We start from the raw sequence: 18,194 nt of genomic DNA on the forward strand, positions 1-18,194 counted from the left end.
AAACAAGGCTAACTGGTAGCAAAGACTATTCTAATGCAAAAGACTATCTTGTAAATGGTCAGTATATTGTCATATTTTTTGCTGTTAAAGGGCATTATAAATGAGTGTAAACTAACTTGTTAGAGACTACTGTGAGGGAGTGCATTTATCGTCCAGGGAACAAGCAAACAACGAACCATATTCTTTGAATAACTTGAGGAAATGCTGCCTGATAACATTGGAAATCACAGATATCTCGATTTTAAGACATTTTCCAATTGGTACCTTCAAAATGAGAATGTCAAACTATCAGACTTTTTAACTAATGTATCCAGCTGCATTCTCGCGTGTTATTGGAGCATAGTATCTGCGCTGGGAAAAGCTTAAATTTCATAACTAGATAGCTGCGTCTCTTTGAGCAATATGTTGAAAATTTTAGTTAGGTCACTCGTAACAAATGAATATCTGCATCCTTCTTATGATACAAATTCCCGATCAGTAAAGGCAAGGAAGTGGCCATATACAATTTATGCAATTCATATGTTGACAAACAAAACCATTTTGACAAACAAAACCATTTTTATAAACCATGAGCCTGTAAAACCAAAAAGTGTTATTACCTTACTTTGTTCCAAAGTCTACATCTTAGTTCCATCATTTGGTATCTGAGTCTGTGTCCAAATCCTCTGACTAAACTTATGATGATAGTTTCAGGATTTATATTCATCTTCACCTCCTTACCAGTCTTTCTGCTGCAGCCTTTCAGCAAACCACACACAGTTTACCCACATTGAAGGAAAGGTGCTTTCTGTTGCTTCACGCACAAACTATTCACCGTCTCTTATCTTGAATGTTTTCTTCTCTTCTGACACATAGCATTTAACCTGTGCCCAAATCAGTGAGATTGTACTGACAGTGGTATCGTTGCAAATGCAACCATGTGTGACCACATTTATGCACAGGTAAGTCAAGTTTGTATGTTTTGTCTCATGACTTGTATAAATTATTAGCTACCGCGAGTTTGGTACAATTTTGGTTCATACTGTGCGGGATGTTTTTAAACCTAAACATAATATCTTCTTTCATGGTATATGTACATAATGTTTGCTCTGTAACTGCTGAATGGTAACGTGCATTGTCCATTAGACTGACTGACTTCGTAACAAGGTGTAGCAAGAAGTGTCCATTGAACCACTTCTTGAAAGTGACAACGTTCATTGCCATATGGTAGTCACTGCTATTTTTCTCACATCTTAATACAAGTTTTCTCTTCGGAACAAAACCAGGAGAAGAGGCAGCTTGCAAAATAATTATCTGAAGACCTTTTCCTATGGGAAATGTAACTGGTAGTATCATCAGTCATTTTCCTGGAATGACTGTATTTGTCCATACACTATTGAATTACCTTCTTGTCTTACTGTGTACACCTTTCTAAGCAGCGTAGCTTGTGATGCAGCTATGGCACTTCTTCCCAGTAAAAGCTTTCTTCCATCATTATCTTAACATAATTGAAATCAACGTCTTTTAAGTTCTTTGCACTGATGTAGTAGCACATTTGAAGTCAATTTTCCCACACATAACTGTAGCAAATTTTTGTGATGTCAAAGCTTTATATACATTTCAAACATGTAATGCCTTAAAATATCCTTGTCAAAACAACCCATTTGTGTCATAAGTGTCTTGCAATGTTGATGCATCCATGGGACACAAAACCAATTTTTCTTGATGCTTCTGACACTTTCGTTAACAAGTTGCTGTACAATTCTCTTGCCAACACCATATACTTCTGCAGTCCATTCTTATGTCTTCAGAATGTCATCAACAGGTGTCCTGCTTTCAGAGTCAGATTTGAAATAGTTTTGCATGTGGTAAATGCTTCCCCTTGCCGGCTTGTGAACCACTTAACATTTATTGCCATCAACTGGCACATTTATTTGGAAATTACACTCACACTTTTATGGATACTCATTCACAGCTTTACTGCTACAAGAAAGTAACACTGACACTTGAATGAATAATTCAGTTGCTCTGTGAATAAAACTGCGTTGTCATGAAGAAGAGCAACAGAACAGCCTACAGGGCAGAGATTCTCAATGTGTAGCAATAATTTTTGGCTAGCTGCTTGGAAGGAAAATGAATCGTATTGGCTGTCACTGGTTAATGGAGGTGGTTGGGCTAGATGGCTGAAAACTGGGCCATCTTTGTATGTGATATGGATTATAAATGCATAATCATTTATGATAAATTGTCATTTGTACTGAAAGGAAAGTTTTTTCTCACTTACTACTACTCTTGCACTCATCATGGATAGTAAATTAAAGAAATATTTTGCCACAAGCATAATCAAATTATTATTAATAATATTTTTATTAATTGTCATTATGTTGTTGTTGTGGTCTTCAGTCCAGAGACTAGTTTGATGCAGCTCTACACGCTGCCATATCCTGTGCAAGCTTCTTCATCCCTCAGTACCTACTGCAGCCTACATCTTTCTGAATCTGTTTAGTCAGGGTGTATACGACCCGGGACAACCGGGAGATCCGGGACAAACCCGGGAATTTTTTCATCCGGGAGAAAACCGGGAAAAACCCGGGAATTTTTTAGAATTCCGGGAATTTTTCATTGTTTTAGTTTTCAGTTAAATTTTTGTAATTTTTACTGGTAAGAATCGATATTCTAACAAAGGATATTACTGTACCCTGTTACTGCAAAATAATACTACAGCAATAAAACGTGAACAAGAAAAAAAAATGAAAATAAAACATAAATTGCAAGGGAAATGTGCCATATACAACAACAAAACATAGTGCTCATACAAGCGTTTGCCAACAGCAAAATGTGTCAAAGGCTTTAGGAAGACTCTGCAATGCTACATAACAACAAATTGCCTCCGATGAGCACTATCTTAGCATTGTCCCGGTTCGGAAATATCGTAGATCCGAGGCTGATGCGCAGAGCAGTCTGAGTTATGTTGGGGAAGTGTGTAGTCTCCACGTGACCCGTGTTTACATTTACTGAATTTGCTGTTTCCTCTTCGTTTACTGCTCTCATGTAAAATGAAAACAAAATGGATTTCTGTGGCCGGGAACTATCACGTGAATTAAAATACATTCAAATAATTACGGAAGGCTGATATACGTTATTAGTTTCAGATTTTATTTTATTTCCACTTTTCTGACAGGCATGCATTAATCGCCTTGTAGAACAATGAAGTTATTTTTGCCGGTTTGCTAAAGAAATTTGATTTTTATTAATCCTTTACGCTGAGGCAGTCAATGTGTTTGAAACAAAGTGTTTAGTTCCACACTATTGCCTAATTTCAACTGCTCGCTGCATTTCAAGTGCATGTTTTCACCTTCTAGCACGCATGACATTATGCCGTAATAAAGAATCAAAAATGAGTTAATACAGTACTGGTACTCCAAGAAAATTTACGTCCCGAAACCCTCACTGAAAAGCTTAATATCAGGTCGAGGCCTACTTCATTGGGAACCTGGACATACGAATATGCTCTTTAAGCACGCAATTTAAATGTGCCATTTTAGTATGGTTCACGAAATTCCGATGCTCTTGGAGTATCTTCTGATTTCTTGTTTTATGACATAATGTAAGATCTTGTAATGTTTTGCATGTACGAACATACGGGCTTCCTGCGTCATAGCAGCTGCCAAAGTGCGGTGGCGCTTTCTGACGACTACTTAAACAAACCTATTTCTAACAGGTCGCGGGAAAATGTTGCGAATGGTGGTTTGAAGAGTGTTACTTTCAAAGTAAATTTCCTTTTACGCAAGTTGAACTATGTGCGAGAATGTACGATGAATTTCTTAAACCACAGAGCATTTGATGACGAGCCATTTAGTAGAAGTATTTCGAGCCCGGAAGATCTGACATTCATGTCGTTATTATGAGCAAATTGATGTAGTGCTACAGGAAGCTCTCTCTTCTCTGCGGTAGCTAATTTATTTGTGGATTACTTTGAGGACAAATCACTGGACTCGGCTAAAAATTTTACTGGCACATTTGTGTGATATATCTTAAAGCGTAACACGCCCAAAAAATATCAACATTATATGTGAAAGCTTAGCTTCTCTTGCCGCTTATTAACCTTAGAGATCAATATTATATGTGAAAGCTTTGCTTTTCTTGTAGCAATGCTATGTATATTATTTTAAAACATTAACTTTTCCTGTTTGTGTATCCGCGCTACTTAACAGTGATGTTGCTATTAGCCGAGAACATCATGTGTCCTATGCTCTTAATACCCGCTGTCATCGGTAGGCAGGATCACGTGACAAGAGCTATGACTGGCTTACAAAAGCGCATCGCAATCTCGATTACAATGGTTCGGAAAGTAACATGCGGTGTTTAGTGGAATTCGAATGTATACTTTCGTAATACCTAAATATGCAGCGTACATGTTGCTGCACATCAAAAATCTTTCCAAAAGGAGTTTTCTTCCCTAAGTTTCGTTTTCTAAAGTGCCGGCAAATTCAACGCCCATGTATAAAAACGTAACCATTCAAAGGATTGATAAGTTTTACTGCTCCGAGGGAAAATATAACGTCACTTAATTTCACGGAAGAAGTGTGTTTTCATCCGGGAGAAAGTGTGTTTTTAACCGGGAAATCCGGGAATTTTTTTTCCTTGTCCACGTATACACCCTGTTAGTGTATTCACCTCTTGGTCTCCCTCTACAATTTTTACTATCCACGCTGCCCTCCAATACTAAATTGGTGATCCCTTGATGCCTCAGAATATGCCCTACCAACCGATCCATTCTTCTAGTCAAGTTGTGCCACAAATTTCTCTTTTCTCCAATTCTATTCAATACCTCCTCATTAATTATGTGATCTACCCATCTAATCTTCAGCATTCTTCTGTAGCACCACATTTCGAAAGCTTCTATTCTCTTCTTGTCCAAACTATTTATCGCCCATGTTTCACTTCTATACATGGCTACACTCCATACAAATACTTTCAGAAACGACTTCCTGACACTTAAATCTATACTCAATGTTAACAATTTCCTTTTCTTCAGAAACGCTTTCCTTGCCATTGGCAGTCTACATTTTATTTCCCTTCTACTTCGACCATCATCAGTCATTTTTCTTACCAAATAGCAAAACTCATCTACTACCTCAAATGTCTCATTTTCTAATCTAATTCCCGCAGCATCACCCGATTTAATCTGACTACATTCCATTATCCTCTTTTGCTTTTGTTGATGTTTATCTTATATCCTCCATTCAAGACACTGTCCATTCCGTTCAGCTGCTCTTCCAGGTCATTTACTGTCTGTGACAGAATTACAATGTCATTGGTGAACCTCAAAGTTTTTATTTCTTCCCCGTGGATTTTAATTCCTATTCCAAATTTTTCTTTTGTTTCCTTTACTGCCTGCTCAATATACAGATTGAATAAGATCGGGGATATGCTACAACCCTCTCTCACTCCCTTCCCGACCACTGCTTCCTTTTCATGCCCCTCGACTCTTATAACTGCTATCGGTTTTCTGTACAAATTGTAAATAGCCTTTCGCTCCCTCTATTTTACTCCTGCCACCTTCAGAATTTGAAAGAGAGTATTCCAGTCAACAATCTCAAAAGCTTGCTCCAAGTCGATAAATGATAGAAACGTAGGTTTGCCTTTCCTTAATCTATTTTCTAAGATAGGTCTTGGGGTCAGTATTGCCTCACGTGTTGCAACATTTCTATAGAATCCAAACTTATCTTCCCTGAGGGTGGCTTCTACCAGTTTTTCCATTCGTCTGTAAAGAATTCTTGTTAGTATTTTGCAGCTGTGGCTTATTAAACTGATAGTTCGGTAATTTTCACATCTGTCAACACCTGCTTTCTTTGGGATTGGAATTATTATATTCTTCTTCATGACTGAGGGTATTTCGCCTGTCTCATACTTGTTGCTCACTAGATGGTAGAGTTTTGTGAGGCCTGGCTCTCCCAAGGCTGTCAGTAGCTCCAGTGGAATGTTGTCTATTCCCGGGGCCTTGTTTTGACTTAGGTCTTTCAGTGCTCTGTCAGACTCTTCACGCAGTATCGTATCTCCTATTTCATCTTCATCTACATTCTCTTCCATTTCCATAATATTGTCCTCAAGAACATAGCCCTTGTATAGACCCTCTATATACTCCTTCCACCTTTCTGCTTTCCCTTCTTTGCTTAGAACTGCGTTTCCATCTGAGCTCTTGATATTCATGCAAGTGGTTCTCTTTTCTCCAAAAGTCTCTTTAATTTTCCTGTAGGCAGTATCTATCGTACCCCTTGTGATATGCACCTGTACATCCTTACATTTGTCCTCTAGCCATCCCTGCTTAGCCATTTTGCACTTCCTGTCGATCTCATTTTTGAGACTTTTGTATTTCTTTTTGCCTGCTTCATTTACTGCATTTTTGTATTTTCTCCTTTCATCAATTAAATTCTATATCTCTTCTGTTACCCAAGGATTTCTATTAGCCCTTGTCTTTTTACCTACTTAATCCTCTGCTGCCTTCACTATTTCATCTCTCAAAGGTACCCATTCTTCTTCTACTGTATTTCTTTCCCCCATTCTTGTCAATTGTTCTCTAATGCTCTCTCTGAAACTCTCAACAACCTCTGGTTCTTTCAGTTTATCCAGGTCCCATCTCCTCAAATTCCCACTTTTGTGCAGTTTCTTCAGTTTTAATCTACAGTTCATAACCAATAGATTGTGGTCAGAGTCCACATCTGCCCCAGGAAATGTCTTATATTTTAAAACCTGGTTCCTGAATCTCTGTCTTACCATTATATAATCTATCTGATACCTTCCAGTATCTCCAGGCCTCTTCCATGTGTACAACCTTCTTTTATGATTCTTGAACCTAGTGTTAGGTATGATTAAGTTATGCTCTGTGCAAAATTCTACCAGGCAGCTTCTTCTTTCATTCCTTACTCCCATTCCATATTCACCTACTATGTTTCTTTCTCTTCCTTTTCCTACTATCGAGTTCCACTCACCCATGACTATTAAATTTTTGTCTCCCTTCACTATCTGAATAATTTCTTTTATCTCATCATACATTTCATCAATCTCTTCGTCATCTGTGGAGCTAGGTGGCATATAAACTTTGTACTTCTGTGGTAGGCATGGGCTTCGTATCTATCTTGGCCACAATGATGCATTCATTATGCTGTTTGTAGTAGCTTACTTGCATTCCTATTTGCCTATTCATTATTAAACCTACTCCTGCATTACCCCTATTTGATTTTGTATTTATAACCCTGTATTCACCTGACCATAAGTCTTGTTTTTCCTGACACCAAATTTCACTAATTCCCACTGTATCTAACTTTAACCTATCCATTTCCCTTTTTAAATTTTCTAACCTACCTGCCCGATTAAGGGATCTGACATTCCACACTCCGATCCGTAGAACGCCAGTTTTCTTTCCCCTGATAACAACGTCCTCCTGAGTAGCCCCGCCCGGAGATCCGAACGGGGGACTATTTTACCTCCGGAATATTTTACCCAAGAGGATGCCATCATCATTTAACCATACAGTAAAACTGCATGCCCTCGGGAATAAATTATGGCTGTTATTATATATATTATTAATTAATAATTATTAATGTTGTTGTTAATAGTTACCCAAGTATTGACTACGAAGGCTTTCCCGGCGTAATAATTGATAAAATTCTTCTCGGGTATGCAGCCGGATCATGACGTCTTCAAGACACAATATTTCTGCGGTTCAACTGGCCGCCATCATCAGGTGAGAGCGCTGGTGCACAATCTCGCCGGAACTGACTTCCAGCGCAAGCGGCAGCCCATATATAGGCCGCAGAAGGCCCAGAACGCGTGCGCGAGAAGGTGCCATAGCTGCCCTCTAGTGCAGTAAACATGCCGCGCCGCCGGTGGTGGAAAGAGGCGAAATCGAGATATCGCTGTCAAAAATAAAAGAAATTTAAAAAATTCTATTCCGACGATTGAGACGCAGACTGTTGTTTTTTAATGTCGGATAACACCGGGTCCCAAGTCTTACTTAAAAGATAACCCTTGTCTCTATTAATAAGATTGTCAGATAAACGAATCTCTATTGATTCTTTTAAAACACAGTCCCAATAGCGAGATGCAGGGGCAACCATTTGTGTCGCATCATATTGCAATCTGTGTCCCTGAGTGAGACAGTGCTCCGCCACTGCGGATTTCTCGGGTTGAAGCAGCCATGTGTGCCGCTGATGCTCAACACATTGGTCCTGAATGGTCCGGATCGTCTGACCAATGTAAGCCTTCCCACAGTGGCAAGGGATCTTGTACACACCGGGCTTCCTCAAACCCAAGTCATCCTTAACAGAGCCAAGAAACGCTCTAAGCTTGGCCGGCGGACGAAAAATACTTTTGATGTGATATCTTTTTAGAATTCTTCCTATCTTCGAGGAAATGCTCCCAGCAAAAGGCAGAAAAGCCACCGATTTGCAGGTATCTTCTGGTGGTTCAGGCGATGGTCCAAACTGGAAAGCACGACGGATCTGTTTATCTGTATAGCCATTCTGATTGAACACAACCTTAAGGTGGTCCAATTCTTGTGTCAAGCTTTCTCCATCTGAAATGGCATAAGCTCTTCTCGCCAACGTTCGCAGGACCCCTGTACGCTGGAACGATGGATGACAGCTAGAAGCATGCAGGTAACGGTCCGTGTGCGTAGGCTTTCGATAAACACTGTGTCCCAGTGTCCCATCATCCTTTCTGTACACCAGAACATCCAGAAACGGAAGCTTTCCATCACTTTCCACCTCCATGGTAAACTTGATGCTAGGATGCAGGGAATTAAAATGATCTAGGAGGCGGTCAAGAGCCTCTCTCCCATGAGGCCACACCATAAACGTGTCGTCAACGTACCTCCAAAAACAGGTTGGTTTTAAGGACGCCGTCTTCAGCGCCATGTCCTCCAAATCTGCCATAAAAAGGTTGGTGACTATTGGGGACAGTGGGCTCCCCATAGCCACTCCGTCAGTCTGTTCAAAATATTTGTCATTGAATAAAAAGTATGTTGACGTCAGCACGTGGCGACAAAGCCTGGTTGTGTCCTCATCCAGTTTCTCACCAATTAATTGCAAGGATTCTTCCAGAGGAACCCGGGTAAAAAGCGACACGACATCAAAGCTCACAAGCAAATCGCAGGGACTAAGAGACAAGGACTTCAATCTCTGAATAAACACCATAGAATTGGGAATGTGATGTTCGCATTTACCGACGTGAGGGCCAAGAACAGATGCTAAATACTTGGCTAGATTGTAGGTAGGAGCACCCAAGTTACTCACGATCGGATGAAGCGGGACCCCTTTCTTATGAATCTTGGGTAGGCCGTATAGTCTCGGTGGCACGGCAGCACCAGGACGAAGTTTTTTGAGAACGTCGTCAGGTAAAGAACTCTTCTTCAACAGTGAAAGCGTCTTCCGTTTTATCCGTTCAGTTGGGTCGTCCTGCAATGTTCTGTATGCTGAGTCCTCAAGTAAGAGATCCATCTTTCCCATCTGGATGAGGACACAACCAGGCTTTGTCGCCACGTGCTGACGTCAACGTACTTTTTATTCAATGACAAATATTTTGAACAGACTGACAGAGTGGCTATGGGGAGCCCACTGTCCCCAATAGTCGCCAACCTTTTTATGGAAGATTTGGAGGACATGGCGCTGAAGACGGCGTCCTTAAAACCAACCTGTTTTTGGAGGTACGTTGACGACACGTTTATGGTGTGGCCTCATGGGAGAGAGGCTCTTGACCGCCTCCTAGATCATTTTAATTCCCTGCATCCTAGCATCAAGTTTACCATGGAGGTGGAAAGTGATGGAAAGCTTCCGTTTCTGGATGTTCTGGTGTACAGAAAGGATGATGGGACACTGGGACACAGTGTTTATCGAAAGCCTACGCACACGGACCGTTACCTGCATGCTTCTAGCTGTCATCCATCGTTCCAGCGTACAGGGGTCCTGCGAACGTTGGCGAGAAGAGCTTATGCCATTTCAGATGGAGAAAGCTTGACACAAGAATTGGACCACCTTAAGGTTGTGTTCAATCAGAATGGCTATACAGATAAACAGATCCGTCGTGCTTTCCAGTTTGGACCATCGCCTGAACCACCAGAAGATACCTGCAAATCAGTGGCTTTTCTGCCTTTTGCTGGGAGCATTTCCTCGAAGATAGGAAGAATTCTAAAAAGATATCACATCAAAAGTATTTTTCGTCCGCCGGCCAAGCTTAGAGCGTTTCTTGGCTCTGTTAAGGATGACTTGGGTTTGAGGAAGCCCGGTGTGTACAAGATCCCTTGCCACTGTGGGAAGGCTTACATTGGTCAGACGATCCGGACCATTCAGGACCGATGTGTTGAGCATCAGCGGCACACACGGCTGCTTCAACCCGAGAAATCCGCAGTGGCGGAGCACTGTCTCACTCAGGGACACAGAATGCAATATGATGCGACACAAATGGTTGCCACTGCATCTCGCTATTGGGACTGTGTTTTAAAAGAATCAATAGAGATTCGTTTATCTGACAATCTTATTAATAGAGACAAGGGTTATCTTTTAAGTAAGACTTGGGACCCGGTGTTATCCGACATTAAAAAACAACGGTCTGCGTCTCAATCGTCGGAATAGAATTTTTTAAATTTCTTTTATTTTTGACAGCGATATCTCGATTTCGCCTCTTTCCACCACCGGCGGCGCGGCATGTTTACTGCACTAGAGGGCAGCTACGGCACCTTCTCGCGCACGCGTTGTGGGCCTTCTGCGGCCTATATATGGGCTGCCGCTTGCGCTGGAAGTTAGTTCCGGCGAGATTGTGCACCAGCGCTCTCACCTGATGATGGCGGCCAGTTGAACCGCAGAAATATTGTGTCTTGAAGACGTCATGATCCGGCTGCATACCCGAGAAGAATCTTACCTAAGTATTATTTGAAAGAAACTATATTTTATCATTTACAGATACAAATACATTTTCAATGAGGGGATTTTATGAGGTAGACATCGTTTTAAATGACTAACTGCTTGCAAGGGCAAGGGCAAGAGCAAGGTCAAGACAAAGACTCGGTACAACTGCTGATAAAAATTTCAGTTTCTGTAGGTTCAGGTAGAATATAAGTTCTCTCTCCACACTCTATAACAGTTTGTGTTCTGTTATTAAGGACCTGAAAAATTCACTTTTGTGGTAAAAGCAGATTTAGATGTGAATCCTGCCTCAAAATGCAAAAAAGCAAAATTATCTGATAAATATCTTTTCACAGCAGATTGTATCCAGATGAACTATTTTGTGAGAGATTGTTTGAAACAGCTTTATTTTTGCAAATGTAACCAGTTTTTGGTTACTTGTGTTCAACATCTTCTAGCAAAGCCTAAGCTTGGAAAAGTAATGTATGTAAGAATGTATCATTATGTTTACATGCCACCACCTTTCGGAAGATGAGAACGGAATTTTGGAAGTCAGATATGGCATCTGGAAAAATAGTTCTTCCAGCCTCTGACTTAGTCAGCAAATTTGCTCTGTCTCTCCATTAAATATTACAGGTAGATAGCTTCATGATCAGTTTGATATTTCTACTTCCATAAAATGTTAATCCATCCAAACAAACTGAAAATTTTAAAAAACTAGATGTTACCTGACAACCCAAGCAAGCTTTGGAATGATTGTGCATTTACTTCTAAGCAAAAATTGATTGTGGAGGTGGAGAACTGGCAGCTAGGACTGGATTCTCATAATTGATTTTGGAGTATTTACATGACCAACCGAAAATTGGTTTACAAAATCAGGTTTTGGGAGCTCCATTCAAACAGAGTGTACGTGGAGTCTTTAACGTGACAGTTTTAGCTGTCAAGTATTTTAAGCTTGGTTGCTCAAATACCAGTAGAGATCAGGCATGATGTACCTCGTTTACAACACGGTCAGCCTCAGCAAGCAATTGCACAGTAGCCATTACTGAATGCTTTGTGTTTCTTTTAATGTTTTTGGAAATGAATGAAGAGACTAGTCCTGCTCCAGCAGAGAGTTTGATTATGCTCTTTCCAACATCAGAAGGGATTGATGATGTCTATCAGCACATGCCAGTTCTATTTTTGCAGAAATGCAGAACAATGGGGCAGGTTGCTACCATTCAAGGAGGAAGCAGGACTTGGTTCCTTGCTCTCTTTCCCCTCTAGTGGCCATAATTCTAGTTTGTTTAAGCTTGCTGTCAACTGTAAGTTTATAGGGTCAGCGCTTTGCACTGTAGCAAACAGAAAACAAAACCTGTCAATGTATTTCAGGCACACCAAAAGTCTTCCCTAACGAGTGAACAGAGTTACTTTCAGTTCTAGTTTTACACAAAGTATGTTATCGTTGGTTTTATCTGTAGTAATTTCAAGTGCCCATGAAAGATCGAAATCAATATTCTCCCAATTTTGTAGTTATGAGGTTGGGTAGGAAAAGATAATGTTTAGAAACACCTTAAGACAGAGCAGCACTGTTCACTGGTGGGAAAATCCTGCTGCTGCCCTAAAGAAAGAATCATTTGTTGGAAGTTTAAATAGAGCCAGAAGAGCCAGCCGGAGTGGCCGTGCGGTTCTAGGCGCTACAGTCCGGAACCGCGAGACCGCTACAGTCGCAGGTTCGAATCCTGCCTCGGGCATGGATGTGTGTGATGTCCTTAGGTTAGTTAGGTTTAAGTAGTTCTGAGTTCTAGGGGACTGATGACCTGAGAAGTTGAGTCCCATAGTGCTCAGAGCCATTTGAACCAGAAGAAGAAAGCAAGGACCCCAGACATTCCAGTCAGAAAGCTTCCCAGTCACCGCTTCTTCTCCTCCTCCTCCTCCTCCTCCTCCTTCTTCTTTTTCTTCTTCTTCTTCTTCTTCTTCTTCTTCTTCTTCTTCACTTTATTTTATTTTTTATTTTTTTTAAACAGTCGGTTTCAAAGCACTAAGGATTCATCTTTTGGCATTTAACATGACAATCCTTTAAATCTGTGTTATCATTTACAAACAAAAAAATTTAATGCAGATTTCAACAAAAGCATAAGCGAATTTTGACAAAAATGTATGTGAATTTCACCAAAAGTAGATGCTACATTTTCAGGTCTCTATGTGTTTTGCATAAGGTGAAAAGATAATGGATAATTGAAGGGGATTATGAAATGCACTACAGGAAATTCTGGAAGTATCGAGGTGGATAACATGGCTAAATTTCACCACATCCTAACAACAAATCAACATTTAACTTATTGTAGTAATTTTCAGCTAAGTTATTTATATGAAAAGAAATGTGTGTGTATTATACATCATTCATTTTATTTTCCAGTCTGTTCTGCAAGATGTTATACAGTTTCGCCAACAGAGGGCAGAGATGTTCTCACCTACCACTCCACTGCCTCCATCCATCACTGAGTATATTCCTTGGACTGCTGCTGTTGGAAAAAGTGGAGTGCGAGATGCTTTAAACAAACAGGTAAAGAATGATTTCCTCCAGAAATAATTTTTTTACATCCAGCTGAAATGTACCTTGCTTATGGATTAAAAATGCATTCCAGACTGTGGCTGACTGCAACCCATATCTTTGGATTTTGTTTTATTTTTTAATACAAAAGCCTAAATACCGGCCCCCATCTAAAGTGCAGTTTTAGTTACCTGACATGACTTCACATGTTGCCTTCTTATTTTGCATTAAGTATTCTTTTGTTTGGTATTTTAGTTACTGAAAAATTCCATTGTGACAAGCTTTTCACGCCGTTATTAGCAAATTTCAATCGTGAACTTTTAAGTCATAAATTAATAGAGTTAAAAGTTTATATAGATTGTATACTTAAAAAAATTCACACTTACTGGACTCATTGTGGTCAGAATTCATTTTCAAAATGCTGTTTTGCATGCAGTCCTGCTATTATTTTTCAGTTAGAAGTTAAAGATGATTATAAAATACAGTATGAATCAAATATTTGTTTTATTGTGTTTTTGGATTTCAGCGAAAACTCACTCTTGAGTGTGGATCCTCCATTACAGGGGATATTGTATTAAAAAATCAACTGTTTGATCAGTTGGTCAATTTGATTGATATTATTCTTGATGGGCACAAATGTCGTCTTGAAAGTATTCGTGGAACCGAAAAATTTGATGGCTTATTTCTGCAGTATGAACGTGAGCGGATGTCCCTGATTCAACCATTTTGTAAGTTCCAACAAAAAGCTATTTTCATAATCAGAGAGCTTTTTTATCTGCATGTAGCAGAAAAACATCATAGAAAAAAAGTTCATTACCAGGAAAAATTTAGTTATAAGTATGGATAAGAGTTACAGTTGAGTAACATATATGTTGGTCATGGGTACACGTCCAAAAGCACCCCATCTTTGGTATTAAAAAATGATGCTGATAAACCAGACCCATCACAAGATCCTTGATGTTCTGTTCAGCTTCTTTAAAATTTGAAGTGCTTTTGGAATAATATGGATGCACACGACATATAAATGCAACAGTACCAGAAAAGATGTTCATTTCGAGTGGAGAGTGCCAGCAGGTGTTCATGTACTCCTCACTCCAGTTCGCAGCTCTATACAACTCTGGCCATACACATAGAATGCCTAAAAGCAGCCATTTCCAAACTGTCATGTAGAATTTGGCATTGACAGTCTCACCATCAATGATGAAATTTCAATGAATCATTTTGTTGCTGTTAAAAAAGGTGGTCAGTATTACCTTGAACCAAGACTTTTGGTGGCAACTTCTTTTGGGATATTAGGAAATTAGGGAACACTCTTGATGTGATACTAGGACCTCTGGATTACTCTGGAAACAGAAAGTAATATTTTCTGTACTTAAGGTCTTCAGAAAATATGGCTGTTGGTCACCTGTGCAATCTTCAGCAGTTTTCATTCATCTGTTTATCTATTCATCCATTTATCTATTCATCCATTCATTCAGTCATAGTCTGTCTTCCATAAATCTCAGCAAAGTCTTCAGGCATAGGGAATGAATCAAGTTATTCACAAACTGACTAAAGTTACCACATTCACAACTATGGGAATTTATTCTAGATTACCCTTAAAAACAGCTACTCTGTAAAAAGCTTCTGTTCTTCTTGTAAGTTGCTCAGCTGCTGCTTGTATCGAGCACTTCATGGTAAGCATTTAAGCAACTTCTCATATAAAGATATCAGATGTGTGTATACTGGAAAAGTTAAAACATACGAAAAGGAAAGTTGCCGCCCCCCCCCCCTCCCCCACACACCACACACACACACACACACACACACACACACACACACACACACACACACACACACACGAGACTGCAGTTTGAAGCAACTGTAGCCAAACTCTGTGTCTGTGGTGTTGGTGTGTGTGTGTGTGTGTGTGTGTGTGTGTGTGTGATTTTTTTACAAAGGCCCTACAGGCTGAAAGCTTTATTGGTGACAGTATTTTTTGCTGTACCTATCTGCGACTCAGCATCTTCGTTGTATGGTGAGTGGCAACTTCCATATTCGATCCTGGATTTCCATTTGTTTAAAATTTAAAACTTGTTTCATGTAAATATCAGTGTTGATAGGAATGTACAACCCCAAGTCAAATTATTCTGGTAAGTTGTCCAAGGCCAATAGCAAGCTCTCTTAGTTTAGTTTAGAGTTGTTGGGGATTTCCAGTTTCCTGCCTGACACCTTCAGGCAATCTTTTAATGATCATTACATCAGAAAGTAACGCCCCATTTTGCATTCTGTATGAAAATTGCCATATACGAGATGCCTTTTCCTTGTTTGTTAGCTGTGCACCATGAAACAGATTTACCTCTTGCCCAAATTCTCAGTAATTGATGATGTAAACAGAGTTCTTGCTAATCACTAATTCCTTTGATACCATTTCCACAGTCAGTCACTGATTTTGTGCTAACGGCTGTGTCAGCTGTCCAGTGCTTTCCCGTTTGTTGACAGTTGACCCAAATATTACTCACAAACAAAAACTTTCTTCTCTTCCCCAAACCAATATAGCTCCTTATCACGGCTCCCATTCCTTACTTTTGCACGGCATCACATAAATGTTCCCCATTTCTTGTCATATGTAACAAAATTCGTTACGTGTTGCTCCATCTCACTGTGATTCAAGCCCCTCGCTGTGACGCAAGCCTCTCGCTGTGACGCAAGCCTCTACACTTTGTACTTATTTGTTTTATCAGACAAATTTATTTCATCTTAGAAAATACCACGTTACATTGAGCAAACTATTGTATCTTTCCTTGCATACTTTTAACACACTTTTCCAGTTTATGTATTAGTTCATTCATCAAATTTAACTAATCTTTCACAGTTTCTTCAGAACATCAGACTCTGTTAGCCCTTCGGCTCTGATCAGAACTCCATGCTGCTGTGAAAAGACCTGTGGGATTATAGGGGAGGGCACCAAATTCATATTATTGAGAAAAAATACCTTGTTTCACAAAGCACCTAGCATCCAGCGCACGTTGGTCTATCGATTACTCAATGATTATGAATGCATCCGGGTTGATCAAATTGTAAGTTGATTTCTAAATGAATCGTAAGTTGATTTTTGAATGCATGCATAGTGTACATGATGTCTCTGTCATCGAGAGGGTGAATGACAATCGCTGTTTATGTGGTTGACTGGGTTTGCAAATGATCAGTATTGCTATAATTACTAGCTAATTCTGTAGATTCAGACTACCAGAGTGGAAATAAATGACAAACAGGAATAACAGGCAACAAAGGTTACATCTTGTCTTTGTGTATCCAAGAAAATGAAATTTTGACAGAAAGTTTTTGGCCAGACCGCTACATTACTGAGGGCCAGTTATACCGTCCCCGGATAGCAGCCGCTAAAATTCTATTCTGGGAGTAGCGCGGAAAATGCGTTGTACGAACATGTAATAACGCCTAACTGGAGAATAAATGCAGGATAACTAAACCAGTTATTGTGGCGGGGTTAGTGAAGTTAACCAGAGAATAAATTTTGACATTGGCAGGAATAGTTACGGAATCAGTGATGACAAGATTGTTTGTTAGAACGAGGAAGGAGAAGAACGGGGACTCTCACAAATTATGGGAGAATATGACGATTCCAAATTTATATAAAAATTTCATACTACTACTTTTCGATCTCATGCTTCAGAACCTAGAGAATATGAATGAAATTTGAAACTATTTCCTAACATAAAACTTTTTGCTTGTAGTAGGCCTAATAGACATTTGATATTGGTACTTCATGAATTAATATTCTGTCATTTTATAAAAATGATCATTTGTGCCAAAACAGTCTCGTTTATTTGGTGTGTGTAACAACTGCTGCTGTATTAGGTAGGCCTATTTCGTTTTATCTAGCAGACAGTGACAAAATACACATAATCAGATTGAGAAACCACACCAGTCTTAGGTACTATTTGTATTAACAGCTTTTCTAGTATTAGACAGCTACATTTCGATTTTTCATGTAGCAAAACGTTGACGAAGTATAAAGCTGTGGCAAGATTAGAGAGAGAGAGAGAGAAGCTAGGACTTCAGGATTGAAGAAATGTGTACTGCCTTGCTTGTCTCTTGTCTTTACTCGTTTTATGGATCCAATATTTAATTTTATGTCACACAAAACAGCAAGTTCTTAGCTGTTGTTGTTGTTGTTGTTGTTGTCTTCAGTCCTGAGACTGGTTTTTTGATGCAGCTCTCCATGCTAATCTATCCTGTGCAAGCTCCTTCATCTCCCAGTACCTACTGCAACCTACATCCTTCTGAAGCTGCTTAGTGTATTCATCTCTTGGTCTCCCTCTACGATTTTTATCCTCCACGCTGCCCTCCAATGCTAAATTTGTGATCCCTTGATGCCTCAGGACATGTCCTACCAACTGATCCCTTCTTCTAGTCAAGTTGTGCCACAAACTTCTCCCCAATCCTATTCAATACCTCCTCATTAGTTACGTGATCTACCCACCTAATCTTCAACATTCTTCTGTAGCACCACATTTTGAAAGCTTCTATTATCTTCTTGTCCAAACTATTTATGGTCCATGTTTCACTTCCATAAATGGCTACACTCCATACAAATACTTTCAGAAACGACTTCCTGACACTTAAATCTATACTCGATGTTAACAAATTTCTCTTCCTCAGAAACGCTTTCCTTGCCATTGCCAGTCTACATTTTATATCCTCTCTACTTCTACCATCATCAGTTATTTTGCTCCCCAAATAGCAAAACTCCTTTACTACTTTAAGTGTCTCATTTCGTC

At 39.7% G+C, this 18,194-nt stretch overlaps 1 protein-coding gene across 2 annotated transcripts in view; it reads left to right on the forward strand.

The window, feature by feature from the left end:
• The window catches only part of LOC126192378 (nuclear pore complex protein Nup133), a 127,509-nt gene that overhangs the window by 77,216 nt on the left and 32,099 nt on the right, over nucleotides 1-18,194 (forward strand). For both annotated transcript variants that reach the window (XM_049932598.1, XM_049932599.1), the window contains exons 15-16: nucleotides 13,279-13,425; nucleotides 13,940-14,141. In XM_049932598.1, coding sequence (XP_049788555.1) covers nucleotides 13,279-13,425; nucleotides 13,940-14,141 — 349 coding nt within the window. The remainder of the gene's footprint in view (nucleotides 1-13,278; nucleotides 13,426-13,939; nucleotides 14,142-18,194) is intronic.

This window comes from Schistocerca nitens, chromosome 1 (assembly GCF_023898315.1).
Source record: "Schistocerca nitens isolate TAMUIC-IGC-003100 chromosome 1, iqSchNite1.1, whole genome shotgun sequence".
NCBI lineage: Eukaryota > Metazoa > Arthropoda > Insecta > Orthoptera > Acrididae > Schistocerca > Schistocerca nitens.